Below are 16,058 nucleotides of genomic sequence, written 5' to 3'. Positions count from 1 at the left end.
CTAATATAACACAATTACACTATTAAAGAACTGTAAAACATCATAAGCAAGTAAATGAGTATTTACCTTGAAAAGTAGAAATTAGTTTTTATATTTACTTGACATGTTGAATTGCTTATTAAAATGAGCTTTTAATTTCCAATCAGATTTATTTAACTTGTTTAAGCCAGTTGGAAATATTTTATAGTATTTTTGAATATTTTTACTCTGTATATTTTTATCCTGGACTTTTTAATTTTAAATTATTAAATACTTTTACATCTGTATCTTAAATACTTACACCACTATTGGATCCAAACTCTTGCCTTTAAGAAATAGCTTTTCATTTATAAATTTTATGGTATTTTTAATTAAAGGATAATAACACGGTAGCTCTCTTTCCTAATTTAAAAGGTTCTGATTACAATTAAAGCAATATTTTTTGCATAGATAATACTAATCTGCATTATTATTGTATATACAGAAAAAATATTACATTCATATATATTAATAGGTAATATTCTCTTTTTAATCTATCGCTAAATTGTCAGTAATACAGAGTGAGATCTAAGAGGAAGAGAGGTCTCAATGGAACGTTCAGTATGGCTTGATTCTACCCGGAAGGAGATCTAAAATATGTCACGAAGATTTTTAGTTACGATTTCATTTTAATATTAGTTTTTGTGGTGGCAACACTAATCTATATATTTTACTGTTCTGTGATGGCAACAGTAGTTAACTTCGTTGTTCTGGTGAAACTTGGTTTAGTATATCATGAGTTTTTTGAGTATGAATCTATTGCGTAAGTAATATATAATTATTAATCCATCTATTAATTAATGATTAATTGGTATTTTTTGAAACCATCACATTCGAAAAATTCATTTTCAGGGCGTTATATACTACTTTACTTTATTCTTAATTCCGTGTTCATTAAAATTTTACAAAGTTGTTCAAAAATCATTGTGAAGTCATCATCAAAAGTGTTAATGGGGAAACTCGTTATTCGACGTTATTTCTCAGTAACATACTTCATCATGTTCGATGGCCAATGTAAGGGATGCAGGTTGCATTTCATTAGCAGGCGGTAATATTTAGTTGGGCAGCATATTTTTCATTTAAACTAAGGTCATGAATTGCATATTCGAACAAAAAAATGAAAAATAAAACCTTTATCTAAAATCATATTACCTTCAGTGTGCCCCTTACTGAAATGATTCAGAGAGCATTACATCATTATAATAAACAAATTTTAATTTAAGTTTTACCTAGTGAAATCATAATTCCATTTAAAACAACTCATAATTGTTAAATTTGAAAAGTTCGACTCTCGTATAAAACGTTTTCTTCAAGTTTGTAAATGTTTAATTTGAGAACTGACTGACTCATTTCTTCTTTCGGTTCCAATTCTTTTCTCTTTCAATTTGTTTTTTACTTTTGGAATCAGTCTTTATAGGAATCAGAGGTGATCTAGGTGAGCTCATTTAGAGTTCAAGGTTGTGACTCTCTGCGGTTTCTCACTAACAATTTTTAAGTATAAGATCCCCCGAAAGGAAGAAATTTGCTTCTGAAATACTATCAAAGGACTCTGCAGCCCTCTTGCCTCTGCCAAAGCTCTCTTAAAATAAATGGTTTTAATTTTTTTTTAACCAAGAACCAAGAAAACCAAGAACAGAAGTTTTTTTACTGTTCTAACAGAACATTTTGTTTCTCATAGAAGCAAAATTGATCAAGCAGGTGGTGTGGTTTTCAGTTTCTAGAAACTTGTCAGCGGTAAAGCTGCAACCTTAAACCTCTTGGCACCCCCATTGCAGCCAGGTGTAAGGGTATTTGGAAAAAGAAATTAACTGCTAAAACTATATATGACACTAAAAATATATAAAAATATATATATTTGGTTTGGTTAATTCCGAGACAATAAGATAAATTATAGGAGTTTTATTCAGAAATTTGGGGATTTTTCGGCCGACAGGATTTGAACTACCGTTCGTACGAATACGAATTCAATCTCAAATTCTTTCTGGTGTTTCTTTCATTTTTTTTTTACGTTAAATCGAATGAGACCAAACCTAAGACGTGAGTCAACATGATTTACCTTTAAGAAAGCCCTTGAAAACTGAAAATTACAAGTAGTTTAAAACTTTAAAGTTTTTTTTTTCAGTGAAAGGTATTTGATTTAATTAATTTATATTAAAATTTTTAACTCTGTTATTTTGGTAAATGGGGTAATGGGTTTGGTTCCCCAATATTTTTATAGCACTCAACGCAAGGAAATTAATTCGAAGACAATAAGAAAAATTTTAGGGATTTTATTCAGAAAATATTTATTTCCATGCATGTCTATAATAATAATCATGTGTATCTTATGTCTTCAAGGGCTTAATAGCAGCTGCATACTTGCATCGCAGTCATACAACTTATTTGCATAATAAGTTATGACGTAGGTATCATCAAAATTAAGTCGTTTTCATTGGAAAAAGACACACTACTATCAAAAACATTTGCATCTTTAGTCGAAGAAAAAATAGGCTTATTAATACTCAAATAATTTAAGGTTGAAGTTTCTTTAAATTTTTTTTTCAGTGTGGTCTTGATGCATAAGACGATATTCTTAAAATTTGTAATTTTTGACGAAATGACAAGTTGTCCCAATTAAAATTATAGAGTTTTTGCCAGTTACACTTTTTGGACAACCTGCGACTTTTGACAATTCTTAATTGGAACTTTTTTTCAAGCAGTTTTATCATTTCCCCTGAGATCAGTTTTGAACTCAACTATACTTCAATGATGAGCCAAAAGTTTGAGGATTTCTGCTCTGAGGAATTTTTTCAAAAAACCAGTTTGACTTGTATTGTTAAATTGCATAAATATTTAACATGAATTAAAGAAAATTTATGTGATGCTCTAAAAATAAATTTTTCCCTTCAAGTTTTTTTATTTATTGGAATGTCTGCTTTGCATGTGTGAAAAATTTAATACAGTTGTTGATTCAAGTTATGAGTTAAAGCTATGATATTTTTCCCTTTTGAATTTAATATTTGGCATAAAATTTTAATCATTACACTACCTCAATTATTTTCTACGTCAATAATGTTGAGTAAGTTGAATTTCTATAAATTTCTTTTTTTTTTCTTCAGCCTTTTATGCCAATTTGCATTAGTACACTTCAAAATTATATAGACATGTGCTATTGAATATTTTATTTTGTAAATTCTTTTCAATACAATGTGTTCTTTAACACAAGAATATTTTTTGTCAATAGTCGTAGATTAATGTATTCATTTTTAAGTTAGTTATTAAAATACAAAAACAATACAAAATATTGCATTACAAAATTCATTATTTAATTGAAACAAATTTAATGCATATTTGTTGCATAATGGACTTTGGATTTCTTAAAACCAGTTAGAATTTTTTTATCACAGAATGTATAATTTTTTTAACGGTGAAGTAATGTTCAATTTAGATAAATATTTCTCCATAAATTTTTAAAATTTATTGAGAATTAAGAAAATTTCTCGTAGAAAATATGCGAGAAATTTTAAGTTAAGCATTCTAAAACAATTTTTGATTTTTAAAATCCTGGATCACCGGGACAGACGGAATGTTGGCAGCAGTGAGGGTAGGGTCCTTTTCCGGTTTCTCGTCTGCATTTAGAATCTTTAAGTGTAACTGGAGGACACCTGAAATTATTTTCAAAAAATTAAAATAGTAATTAATAAGAATGATATACTAAATGATGTTTAATTTAAAGATGCTACCTTTAAAAATTAAGACCAATCAACTGCTACGTTTCATTGCTTTATAAAAATGATAAATATAAAATTTTAAGATTTTAATTTTTTAGAGGAAGTTTCTTTAATTCTAAAAATTAATTTCCGATCTGTTACAGAAACAGGTTTTATGAAATATGTTGATAGATTACATAGAAATATATCTTGGACCAAATTTAACTCATAAATTTGACAGTAAAAATTTTTTTGTAAAACAAAAGTAAATAAATATGATTCAATTAACTTTTTTTTTTATTTATTCTTAATTAAATTTTAAGCTTTAGTCTTTTTTTGAAGATGATAGAATATTTTTAAAAGGATACTTTTCTTTAAGATTTGGTCATGACAAAAAATTCCCTACTTTTAAATAATAAGGTACGTATATAACATAAACTGTATGTAAGCTTACTTTTTTCGCATTTCTTTCCTATCTCATGATTTCTTTATTGTGAGTAAAATTAAAAGCAGTGAAGTTAAATCGAATTGTATATTTTATCAGTCACTTTGTAAAGGCATTCGTACAGAAAAAAAACATCGGAAAATCCTATATTTTGGGGCTAAATTTGTAAAATAATTTTGCCCTATAAATTGTACGCAGTATCTTAAGGCGTTACTGATAAAATTTAATTATTGAAATTATTTTATTCTACATAAAAAATAAAAGGATCAATATTATAGATCAATATTATAAGAACGCATGATTTACGATATCGTGAAACGTTATTTTTTATGAAAATAATCATTACCCTTAATTTTAGGGAAAATTTTAAAATATTTATAAAACAAATTGTTATTTAAATGAATTTACATTTTAAACAACAATATTCCATTACTGCACGTTTGTTGGAAGCAGGGATCTTCTGTTTGAAATGTTTCTCCATTTTTATGTTCACCGCAGTCAGCTGAAATGTAAAGAGAAAATTAGAGAATACACAGAATATAAAAGTTAGGAGAATCTTTATTATCTATATTATATGGATGTTTCAAGGAAACTGACTTCTTTGAATTTGAGGAAAGAACAAAGAAGATAGTATTGAAGCATATTTAAAAGCAACTTTTTTGTGTATGATTAATGAACTATATTCGGAAGAGGAATACGTCTGTGTTCTACACTGAAGAGCCAAAAGAACTGGTATAACTGCCTAATATCGTGTAGGGTACCCGCGAGCACGCTGAAGTGCCGCAACTCGACGTGGCATGGATTTGATCAATGTGTGAAGTAGTGCTGGAGATAATTGACACCATAAATCCTGCAGGGCTGTCCATAAACCAGTGGGAGTAAGAGGGGGTGGAGATATCTTCTGAACATCACGTTGGAAGGCATCCCAAATATGTTCAATAAAGTTCATGTTTGGGGATTTTGGTGGCTAGCGGAAGTGTCTAAATTCAGAAGAGTGCCGTACTCGCGTACTCTGCGTACTCGCGGGTACCCTACACGATATTAGGCAGGCATACCAGTTTTTTTGGCTCTTCAGTGTATATGCAGACGCATCCCTGATTTAAGATGATCAGTTTACTGGTTAGACAAATCAATTATCAAATTGAAATTAAAGTAGACTTTTTTTCCAAAGTGCTTACTTGTGTCCCAATATGTATAATTTTAATGCAGAGATTAATGCAATCAATCTGGAACTAGGAAACTTCAAAGCAATAACAAATATGATTACAAAAGTAACTATCCTTGTTAATTCAATATCTGCCATATAATCAGAGAAACCGTTAGTTTGATACTGAAATAATATTTGAAATTAAGCAAACTTAAAACTTTCTTAAATTAGAGAAAATAATCTATTTTCAGTTGGTTTAGTCACACGTTGGTATAGAAGGTGATGAACGAGTAGACGTTTTAACGAAAACCGGAACAACATGAAAACGCATCTGTTATATCAGATACACTAAGAAGATACGTTTTTGACAAATTTAATGAAAAAAAATAACAATTCTATACCTATTATGTCTAAAGGATGAACCGTGGAGGGCATGCAAAATTGTCGGAAATTATATCATCATAGACCCCGAAAAGAGACAGTAGCAAAATCTTAACCCCATATTCAGCGTTAACTCTAACCTACGCTGTTAGAATTTCCATTCTAAAATTATGGTAGAATAACCGGATGCAGTCTGTCCATCCGATTAACCGTAAAATTTACGGTAAAGAATATTTTTCACTTTTACTGTTTTTAAACCGTTTACAACTGGTATGGTGATAAAATCATGAATGCAAAACTATACGGTTTTTAAACCGTTTACAGCTCCCATGGTTTCAAAACCGTGAAAAAAAGAAATTTAACTGAACATGGGCTTCTCATTAGATAATGGGCATTGGAGATTACAGGATACTGGAGATTCTTCTAGGATACTGGATACTGTGTGTTGAAGGGAATGGAGGTGTCAACGCTGGGACTCGAACCCCCGTTCTGTCGGTCATGAGATTGACAGGATTAGCTCTCTCGGCTACAATATGTACGCCAGGGGTGTCAAACTCAAAAGCTAACTTGGGCCAAATAAACAATGCTTAACTTTAGGTGGGCTGCAAAAAAAAAAAAAATCAATGTTCTTAGAAACAAATATTTTTATTTTGAATAGCACATTGTAATAAACATATATAAAGTTAAATTAGTGTTTGATACTTGGCCTCTCTTCTCTGCTACTATCTTTCCTATTTCGGGAGAAATTTTTTTGGCCGAGATTACTTTCAAAATTGACCCAACATGAGCGTTATTAATGCGGTTTCGGACAGGAGATTTATTTCCATTCATAACAGAAAATAATTGCTTGCACTGATAAGTACTTCCAAACATGGAAAGAATTTCATATGCGAATTTTCGAGTATTTTTTTAAACCTTGCTGGTAAATATTTGTAAAATTCACCCACACCCACTTCAATGAATTTTGCCTTCAAATTTGAGTCGCACTGAATCTCAATCACTTCCATTTACATACTACTGAGTCTATATTTATTGAGAAAATCGACGAACACAAACAAAATTTGTTTTCCGAGGAATTAAAATCTTTAAACCTTGTTTCAAATTCCGTTCGAAGATTTGAAATTTTTTCTGCGTATTTTTGATGCGATGCAGTATCCCTGGAATGGCAGGTGCCGCAAGCCAAATAGAATTTTACATTTTCGCGCGTACAATTTAAAATGATCCGTATAGTTTATAAATAAAGTATATTATAATTTCATATGCTAGTTTCCTTTCTAATTCACATTTCTAAGTTATTTTTATCTTGCGTCGGATATATTGACTGGGCCAGAAAGATGTTCATCTCGGACCGTATGCGGCCCACGGGCCGCGAGTTTGACACCCCTGATGTACGCAGTTGCAAGGAACTAAGTTGGTTCATTAGATGGACTTAGTTGGTGCAATAAAATACTCGTTGTTTAACAGTTTTAGGTAAAAATAGTTAATAAATGATTTTTCTCACTGTTAATAGTTTCGTTACCATCTTATTTATGGTTATTTGACTGATTTGTTAAAATATTGTAAAACAACAATTAAATAGATTGTTATTTAGCCATTTCTTCTGAGAAATTTCTAACAGTGTAGAGCGAAACTCATAGTTCCGAAACCCCGGTTTGGAAACTATGACCACGAGTCGAAAAGTGTATTCCTCATTATTTTTTGACAGTCAGTTTCGTAACTACGAGTTTCTTCACTCGCAGTCAACTTGCACTCCGATTGTAGATCTTTAGCCTCCTTAACAGTGCTTGATTTCAATTTTCGCTGATATTTTTAAAACAGTTTTTCTATTTAAAGAAGAGGGGGAAGAAGATTGTATTGAGTAATTAAATTTGAATCACTCTTTTACTGGACAAATAAAAAAGATGTTAAGTTTCTTTTTTTTTATCTGATTTGTATTGATCAGCAAAGGTATCCGAGTTTTATTACTATGAATTTAGATATTTTATTATTATGGATATCATAAATCCACACGTAAACATGGAAATATTACTGAAATTCAATTAAAAATACTCTTATTTCACGCAATTATTTGATACTTTTATTTTACAAGCAAATTATGCTAAAATCATTCTCATCCTTATTCTCATTTTTAATCTTTTTTTTTCCTTTGTAACATATTATCGATAACTTAAATCATTGAGCAGAGTTTTCTTTTTTTAAAAACTTACAAAGTTGACGTACAAAGTTGTCTGAAGCTGCCTCGTAGAACATTTGTTCAAAATAAAAGTATTCTCTATTAAGATATGCTAGCCGGCCAGTGGCTGAGCGGTTAGCGTACCTGATTACGCGGATTCCAATTACGCTCAAGGCATGGATGTTTCTCTCTGTGTTGTCCTACGAAGTGTGAATGTGGCTCTACCTACGAATCTGTGGCAGTGTGTGGGTAATGTTGATCGTTTCCTTGACTAAGGTTCGCGGGTGCTCACTGGGTAACATTAAGGCTCAACACTTCTGACATTTCCCAGAGAAAATGAACAGAAATTCTGGGCCTGACGTTAAAAAAATTAGGAAATGCTCAATTTGCCTTTAAGACACTTCGCTTTCATGTCATTTTATTTTTCAGACTAGAAGGAAGCTCTCTGTATAAGGAGGAAATTATCAGATGATATTGAGAATAAATAGCAATATTCAACTCTCGACAAAAATAATTAAAATCGACCCCCTTTTGACTATTTATTGTTACTTTTCATATTTCATATTAATTGTTCGCTTTTAGTTGTTCGTTTTTCATCCTGCTATTTTTAGGCTGTCGATGGTTATAATTATGAATTAATTTCCGAATAGAGAAATATGTTACACACAATTACCGATATAATGGGTATCTTAAGTGACTGTTTAATGGCAAAATTTTGAATTAAAGAAAACTCTAAAAAATTTTAAAAATTTTTCTTTTTTAAATTCCAAAAACCTTTAATAACTCAAGAAATCTAGAAATAATATCACAAAAATAATGCTTCGTAAATATTGAATTTATATATATATATATATATATATATATATATATATATATATATATATATATATATATATATATATATATATATATATATATATATATATATATATATATATATATATATATATATATATATATATATATATATATATATATATAAAAATCTCTTGTCACAGTTTTAGTGGTTAAACTCCTCCTAAACGGCTGGATCGATTTTGATGAAATTTTATATGTATATTCAGTAGGTATGAGAATAGGTTTATAACTAATTTTTTTTCATTTTTTGGACAGATTTAACGTATTTTTTAAATATATCTTTATTTAATCATATTCCAATCCAAACTAGACATAGAAACATAACAATTAAAAAGTAATATTCACGCACGTTGCAACAATTCACTTTAAACTCTAATACTTATGCTCGCCCTTAAAAGAAGAGCATCAAATATATTTGCAAGTATGTGAATAAAGGCAGTGATATAGCAGTATTTCGAGTTGAAAATACCAATGTGACAGCTCTTCCAGTGAATTGGGTATAATATAAAAAAAACACAACTACTTTCACTTAGTAGGAATAACATTTACCATGACGCAATGCTAAATTCTATGCCATTATCCACATAAATGCCACTATCCACATAAATCAATTATTAATCAAAAATCGAATATCAATTACTTTTCTTTATAATGCAATAAAATCTGGCGAGCAGCTATTTAAACGATCAAACACTTCGTTTGTTTATTTGTGGCTTGAAGTTAGGCTCGCAGAAAATGCCGTTCATGGGTTAAATTTAGTGGGAATAACACAACCTGTGACGTAGGCTATAGTATACCCAATAACAACGACGAAATAACGCTGTACCAAATAGGCCGGTTCATCAGCTCCAATGAAGCTGTTTGGCGTATCTTTGGATTCCCAATTCATGAACGGGATCCAACCGTTAGTCATTTTAGCCGTTCATCTTGAAAACGGTCAGAGCGTATATTTCACGAACGAGACAGCCATTGACCGAGCTGCAAATCCACCGAAAACTACACTCGCCAAATTTTTTGAATTGGGTAATCGTACGGATGCTTTTGGTGCCGTTGCACAGACATTACTCTACTCAGAAGTACCATCCTAATTCACACGGGTTCAAAAAAATGGATAACCCGCACGCAAGGCACACCGGTTGATGCATGTCCCGGTTTATTCAAATCAAACGCCTTGGGGAGAATATTTACAGTCAATTCAAGGCAGACTGAGTGCTTTTATTTTCGACTGTTGTTGGTTAATGTCACCGGCTCATTGTCATTTCAAGATATACGTAAAGTTGATGGACATCAGCATCCAACGTATAAAGATGCATGCCTTGCACTCATCTTGCTGGAAGACGACAACCAGTGGGAATGTATGATTGCTGAAACAGCATTGAACTGTACTGCAAAGCAAATTCGTCTACTATTCGCTATAGTATTAACTACATGTTTCCCGGCCTGTATAGAAACGTTATGGGATAATCACAAAGATTCGATGACTGATGATATACGGTATCAACATCGCACACGTTGCAACGATCTAACGATAACATTCAGCGATGTCATGTACACTGAAGCACTGATTGCTATTGGGGATCTTTGCATTATTATTGCCAACTTGCCACTCAGTCATTTCGGTATGCCTTCGCCAAATCGAAGTGCATCTGATTTATTAAACTGACATGAATCGTGAACTTCAATGCAATACGATAGAAATAGCAGTGATCGTTACTCGCAATGTTCCACTAATGAATGAGGAACAAAGGAACATTTATGACCGCATTATGCTCGCAGTTTCGGCAGGGCAAGGTGGATTTTTTTTCCTGATGCACCAGGTGGAACTGGCAAAACATTAATTATTTCGCGTTGGCCGTTGCATCATCTGGCATTGCTGCAACTTTATTGAACGAACCAACGAATTGAATCTGTAGATGCAACAGTTATTGCCAGGTAACTTGGTGACATATAAATCCGTTGATGCAGTTTGCGATCCCATTGAAGCTGCAAATTTTCCAACAGAGCTTTTAAACTCATTGGATTTACCTGGCATATCACCGCATAATTTAGTACTCAAAGTTGGATCTCCAGTTATTTTGCTTCGTAATTTGAACCCACCACGGTTGTGCAACGGCACGCGATTTGCCGTTAAAAAATTTATGAACAACGTCATCGAAGTCATTATTTTAAATGACAAATTCCGGGATGAAAGTATATTACTTCCACGAATCCCTATGATACCCACAGATGTGCCAATTCAATTTAAACGCATTCACTACCATATAAGACTGACATTTGCAATGACAAAGCCAAACAATGTCAGTTTGTGTCTTAGATTTGAGCACACCATGTTTTTCACACAGACAATTATACGTGGCATGCTCTCGAGAGGGCAAACCACCCAGTTTAATTGTGTTAGCTAAAGATGGAATGACAAAAAATATTGTATACTCCATTGCACTAAGAGATTAATATTGTTGACTAATATTTTCAGAATTCGTTGTATATATAATTTATAAAAAAAAGTTACAATAAATTAAAAAAAATATTATTTGGTGTGTTGTTATTTTCACATTCCGTCATCGTTCATAGCGCTCCATGCCTCTTCCACTCATATACCACATACGCACACACTTACAATAAATAAGATATATTTTCATACTATAGAAATAATTCATGTGGCAAAACAACGTTTGCCGGGTCAGCTAGTATATATATATATATATATATATATTGCGCATAAGCTGCACGTAAATAGAACTCATAAAATAAATTAAAAATGTAGAGAAAACATGGGGAAAATTACAAGACAATGATTGTTGTTGTTGTCGTAGTTTATTTACGTCGCACTAGAGCTGCACAATGGGCTATTGGCGACGGTCTGGGAAACATCCCTGAGACATGCCATCACAAATATCCGAAGACATGCCATCACAATTTTGATCCTCTGCAGAGAGAATGGCACCCCTGCTTCGGTAGCCCGACGATCTGCACGCGAAGTCGAGCACTTTACGGTAGAATAGTTTAATGAGAACCAATACCGCACACCCTCGGTCACTTCGCAGACTGATCCAAGTGGTCACCCATCCGCACTCTGACAGCAGCCAGTGTTCTGCTGGGAACTGTGCCTTTATGATTAGTCCACTGCGGGACACAGAACAATGAGAAGAGGGGGAAAAGAGAAAAATAATTTTAAAAAAATTCCGAAGAAAAAGAATAGGAGAAAAAAAAATTTAAAAATCCGGAAAATAAGAGATATAATCTTTTCATCAGCTCATATCCGCAAAAAAGAGTGCTTTCTAATATTGTATCAATATAGCCAAAGCAAAATATATCAATACAATAGTGTTTTTTTGCATAATAGGTAAATATACAGTATAATAGCATAATAGATAAATACAAAAAGTACAAAAAGACAAAAAAACGAAGAAATTAAGAAAAACAATAAGTTTTATTTATTGCGCATAAACTGCAAGTAAATAGAGCTCAAAAAATAAGTTCAAAATGTAGAGAAAACATGGAAAAATTTCGGAACAATGAAAAAAGAGAAAAAGAAAAATAATAATAAAAATAATAAAAAAATTCCGAAAAGAGGGAAAAAAATATAAATTCAGGAGGAAAGAAATACTCTTTTCATCAGCTCCCACGATTATATCCGCATAAAGGATTGCTTTCTAGTATTGTATCAAAATAGTCAAAACAAAATATATATATATATACGATAGTGTGAGTAGCACTCAAAAAATTTTACAAAAAATTTGCAACAAATAAAATAGAACACATTAAGTAAAAAATATGACATAAAAACAGAAAATAAAAAAGAGAATAAAACATAAAACGAAATCTGTAAAGCGAGTAGCGAATTCAAATGAACTTACATGAACGGGAAATATTTCAAGAATGATTTAAAATAGTTTCGTAACAAGATTGCCTGATTACAAAATATGAAAACAGAAGCGCAAATTGAGGTAAAAGTGTAAATAGAGGAGTTTTGTTTATTAGTGCGTTCTTACTACAGTACTGAAATGCGTTTGATTTGTTAGTTACCAAGGAAGGGTCCGAAAATGGATGTGCGCAAGGTAATATTATACTGTATAATTTAAAGAAGCTGGCAATTAATAATTTTGGAAAATTATTTTTTATTTAAGAAAAAATAAATAAATTAGAAAAGAGAAAGAAAGAAGACTTGCCTAATTTGCACATAATTTTAGCCATGAATTTGCCCGAAATGTATTTGCACATGGTAAAATTGTATAAACTAACAAAAAAGTTTATTAGTAAATTTATTTACAATATGCAATTAACTTAATGATTTAATATAAAATTTAATTACCTTCGTTCAGTATCCATTCTTTTTTATCAAATTTTCTAGAGTTTGTCCATTTGTTTTTTGAATAAATAAACATTTTTACATATTCTTTTAATTATAATCATTTGACTAAAATTGGTATTTAAATATTACATTATTGCACACATTAGAATTACATTTATTAGATACATTAGAATTCCTACTAATTAGTTTATTTACATTAAAATTAAAATAATTTCTTTTATCGTATAAATCAAGAAAGCAGATATTTTCTTCTTTTATAATACCCAAATCCAAAAAATTTTAATTAATTTTATAATCATGATTACGACAGGATTAATTCCTCGGGGTAACTATTATTAATAAAAATAGTATATATATATATATATATATATATATATATATATATATATATATATATATATATATATATATATATATATATATATATATATATATATATATATATATATATATATATATATATATATATATATAATAAATAAATAAATACAAGAAAACACTAAGAAAGTTAAGAAAAACAATAAGTTTCATTTATTGCGCTCAAGCTGCAAGTAAACAGCACTCATTAGATAAGTTCAAAATGAAGAATAAAACAAAGAAAATTCCAAGAAAGAAATTTTCCAATCCAAACAAATCCAAACAAAGAAAGAAATTTTATTCTTCATTTTGAACTTATATGTATATATATATATATATATATACATATAAATTGAAATAATTAAAAATTATTTTTTAATTTTCTGCAAATATGCTATTAAGTTTACTGATAAAAAAACTGCTTAGAACACTAATGTTTAGATAAAAATTATCGTATTAGCCGATAACATTATTAAACATGCGTGCGGCTCTTCGTTAATTTACCTGCTGTGCAAGCCCTTCGCTCAGAAAGGTTGTGCACCCCTAATATAAAACACAATATAAAAGTTAATCAATCAAATCAAACGTCGTTAGCAAAATGTTCAAAACTTTAAGTTACTTAGTTAGAAATCAAAAACAGATACTTACGACTGTGTGTTGCGTACACGACTCCCGGAGTTGTTCCTGGGGACATATCTGGGATTCGAATTGGCTTCCCGGGACCGCTATATCCAACAACCATTCCAAATAAAGTAATGGTAAGCAACGAAAATAGTTCGGCTCTAATCATAATTGCCTTCTTTTGGTCTTATATTTTTTATCTGTAAATCTTTTAAAATTGATCTGTTAAAATTAAAAAGAGTATATATCTGATTAAATCCATGACAAGTGCAACAGAAGATAAAGCCGAGATTCGTATCGGACACTGGTTTTCTTTAAATATTTCAAACAGCAAAATTTAAGGAAAAAAACTAATTATAAACTTTTTTACCCTTTTGCAACTGTCATTAAAGCTCTATCGTCACATTTCGGCAAGTATAATGCTATTTCTTTGCTATTTCGTTTCCATCTGCAGACCAGTGGAATTTGTGCTTGCGGTGATGCTGATGAAGATGCTGAACATATTCTTCTTCACTGTAGTCTCCATGCGAGTGCCCGAATGAATTTAAAGACTGATTTGAGACGTCTTTCAATTTGTTGGCCACCTGTCTTATCAGAACTGGTCAAAAGTATTGAAAGTCTTGCGGCCTTGCGGAATTTTGTTTTTAGTGTAAATTTGTAAATTTTTCTCCTTTTGTTTTTTACTTACAACTGTAAGCCTCATGCTATACTTTGTGGTGCATGAGGAGTTTTAAGTCGTTTAAATTAAAAAAAAAAATAAATAAAAAAATATTTTGTTGACCTGAGATTTTACACAGAAACTGCGTCATGTCAATTGTTATTATTTATAATTGAATAAGGAAGTAAAATAAAGCAATTTAAATGTCGGTTTCATGTCTAAGTGATGTTGCCCAAAGATGATTCAACTCGTCCCCAGTTAACAATAATTTAAGCTCTGTTCATCTTTAATTCTAAGCTTATTACGAAAATGGCTCAAAATATAAATGTGAAGTCACGCCACGGTTTCGTGTAAACTTTTGAGATCTGATTTTTGTTAAGTTTTAAAAATTTATTCCTATTTATAGACCCATAATAATTGGCAAAAGATGAGAATTACTAATTGATTTCGATAATTTTTAACTACCTGAAAATTGGGGATTTTGCGATGCAAAATTATAGCCTTGCTTTGAAGCATACAGCACTCCAACTGGGATTGTAAAGAACTTTTGTGTAAAACGCTTTTATATCCCTCAGCAAAAGAGTTTATAATTAGCTTATTTAAACTGTATTTCAAACCAGGAAACGAAGTATTTGATAGATCAAAAAAAAAAATTCATTACTATTTTTATTTTTTTTGTGGACTATTAAGTAACAGCCATTTCGTTAAATTTATACGGTAAACAGGGAAAATAGAAATATCCTATATAAAATTGACTTACTGCTTGGATGTCCAATTCCGTAAATGTTCAGATAATCCTTTTTGTCTTTTTTTATACCCTTAGCAACGACAGCATAAAATATTTTTTATGACATACGGATTAATGTTTTATAGTATATGACTTATAGTAGATATACAGCAACGGTAGTTTTATCAAATATTGGCACTATTTCAATATACTTTTTTTAAGCTACAACTCGTACTTCTGTCTTTTTTAGATACATTTTTCACTACGTAATTAGATGAACTTCTCTGAAATAAAGTATTATTTTTATTTAATAAAACAGACACAAATAACAGTTTAAGTTATTGGCAAATAAATGTCATAGAAAGTTTTAATCAACTGCATTTTATAGCGCATCTGTATTTGTGCAGATAACTTAACCGTGGTTATTTACTGAAGAATGTATACCGCATTTTAAACTCTCCATTAAAGGAGATTGATTATTTCTCAAAATAAATTTAATTTGTTGAAATATATTTTATTATTAAATTTGGTAGGAATTGTTTTTGGTAGGAAAAATAATTTAGAGAATTTTGTATAAAAAACATTTTCTATTTGAATGTTGCCATTGTACATAAAGACAATAAAAAAAATGATTTCTTTTCGAAAAATATTGCTTCCACACTAAAACCCTGA

General features: G+C 30.6%; 1 protein-coding gene across 2 annotated transcripts; it reads right to left on the bottom strand.

Moving 5' to 3' along the window:
- Positions 1 to 3,158: 3,158 nt before the first annotated feature.
- On the bottom strand, positions 3,159 to 15,446 carry LOC107442301 (uncharacterized). Of its 2 annotated transcripts, none has more exons than XM_016055827.5 (4): positions 15,420 to 15,446; positions 14,029 to 14,223; positions 4,561 to 4,654; positions 3,159 to 3,662 (listed from the first exon to the last, which is right to left on the bottom strand). In XM_016055827.5, exons 2-4 carry the CDS (start codon positions 14,168 to 14,170, stop codon positions 3,554 to 3,556), a joined length of 345 nt encoding a protein of 114 aa, XP_015911313.1. In that variant the 5' UTR covers positions 14,171 to 14,223; positions 15,420 to 15,446; the 3' UTR covers positions 3,159 to 3,553. The 2 variants fall into 2 exon arrangements, with proteins under 2 accessions (XP_015911313.1, XP_071040454.1); XM_071184353.2 differs by having other exon boundaries at positions 14,029 to 14,209.
- Between the last annotated feature and the right edge of the window lie 612 nt (positions 15,447 to 16,058).

The sequence above is a fragment of the Parasteatoda tepidariorum genome, chromosome 10 (genome assembly GCF_982258835.1).
Source record: "Parasteatoda tepidariorum strain Cologne lab strain chromosome 10, Ptep-v5.0, whole genome shotgun sequence".
In the NCBI taxonomy this organism is placed as follows: domain Eukaryota; kingdom Metazoa; phylum Arthropoda; class Arachnida; order Araneae; family Theridiidae; genus Parasteatoda; species Parasteatoda tepidariorum.
Note: the sequence above shows the minus strand (reverse complement) of the source record. Positions and strands in the feature narration are given on the sequence as shown.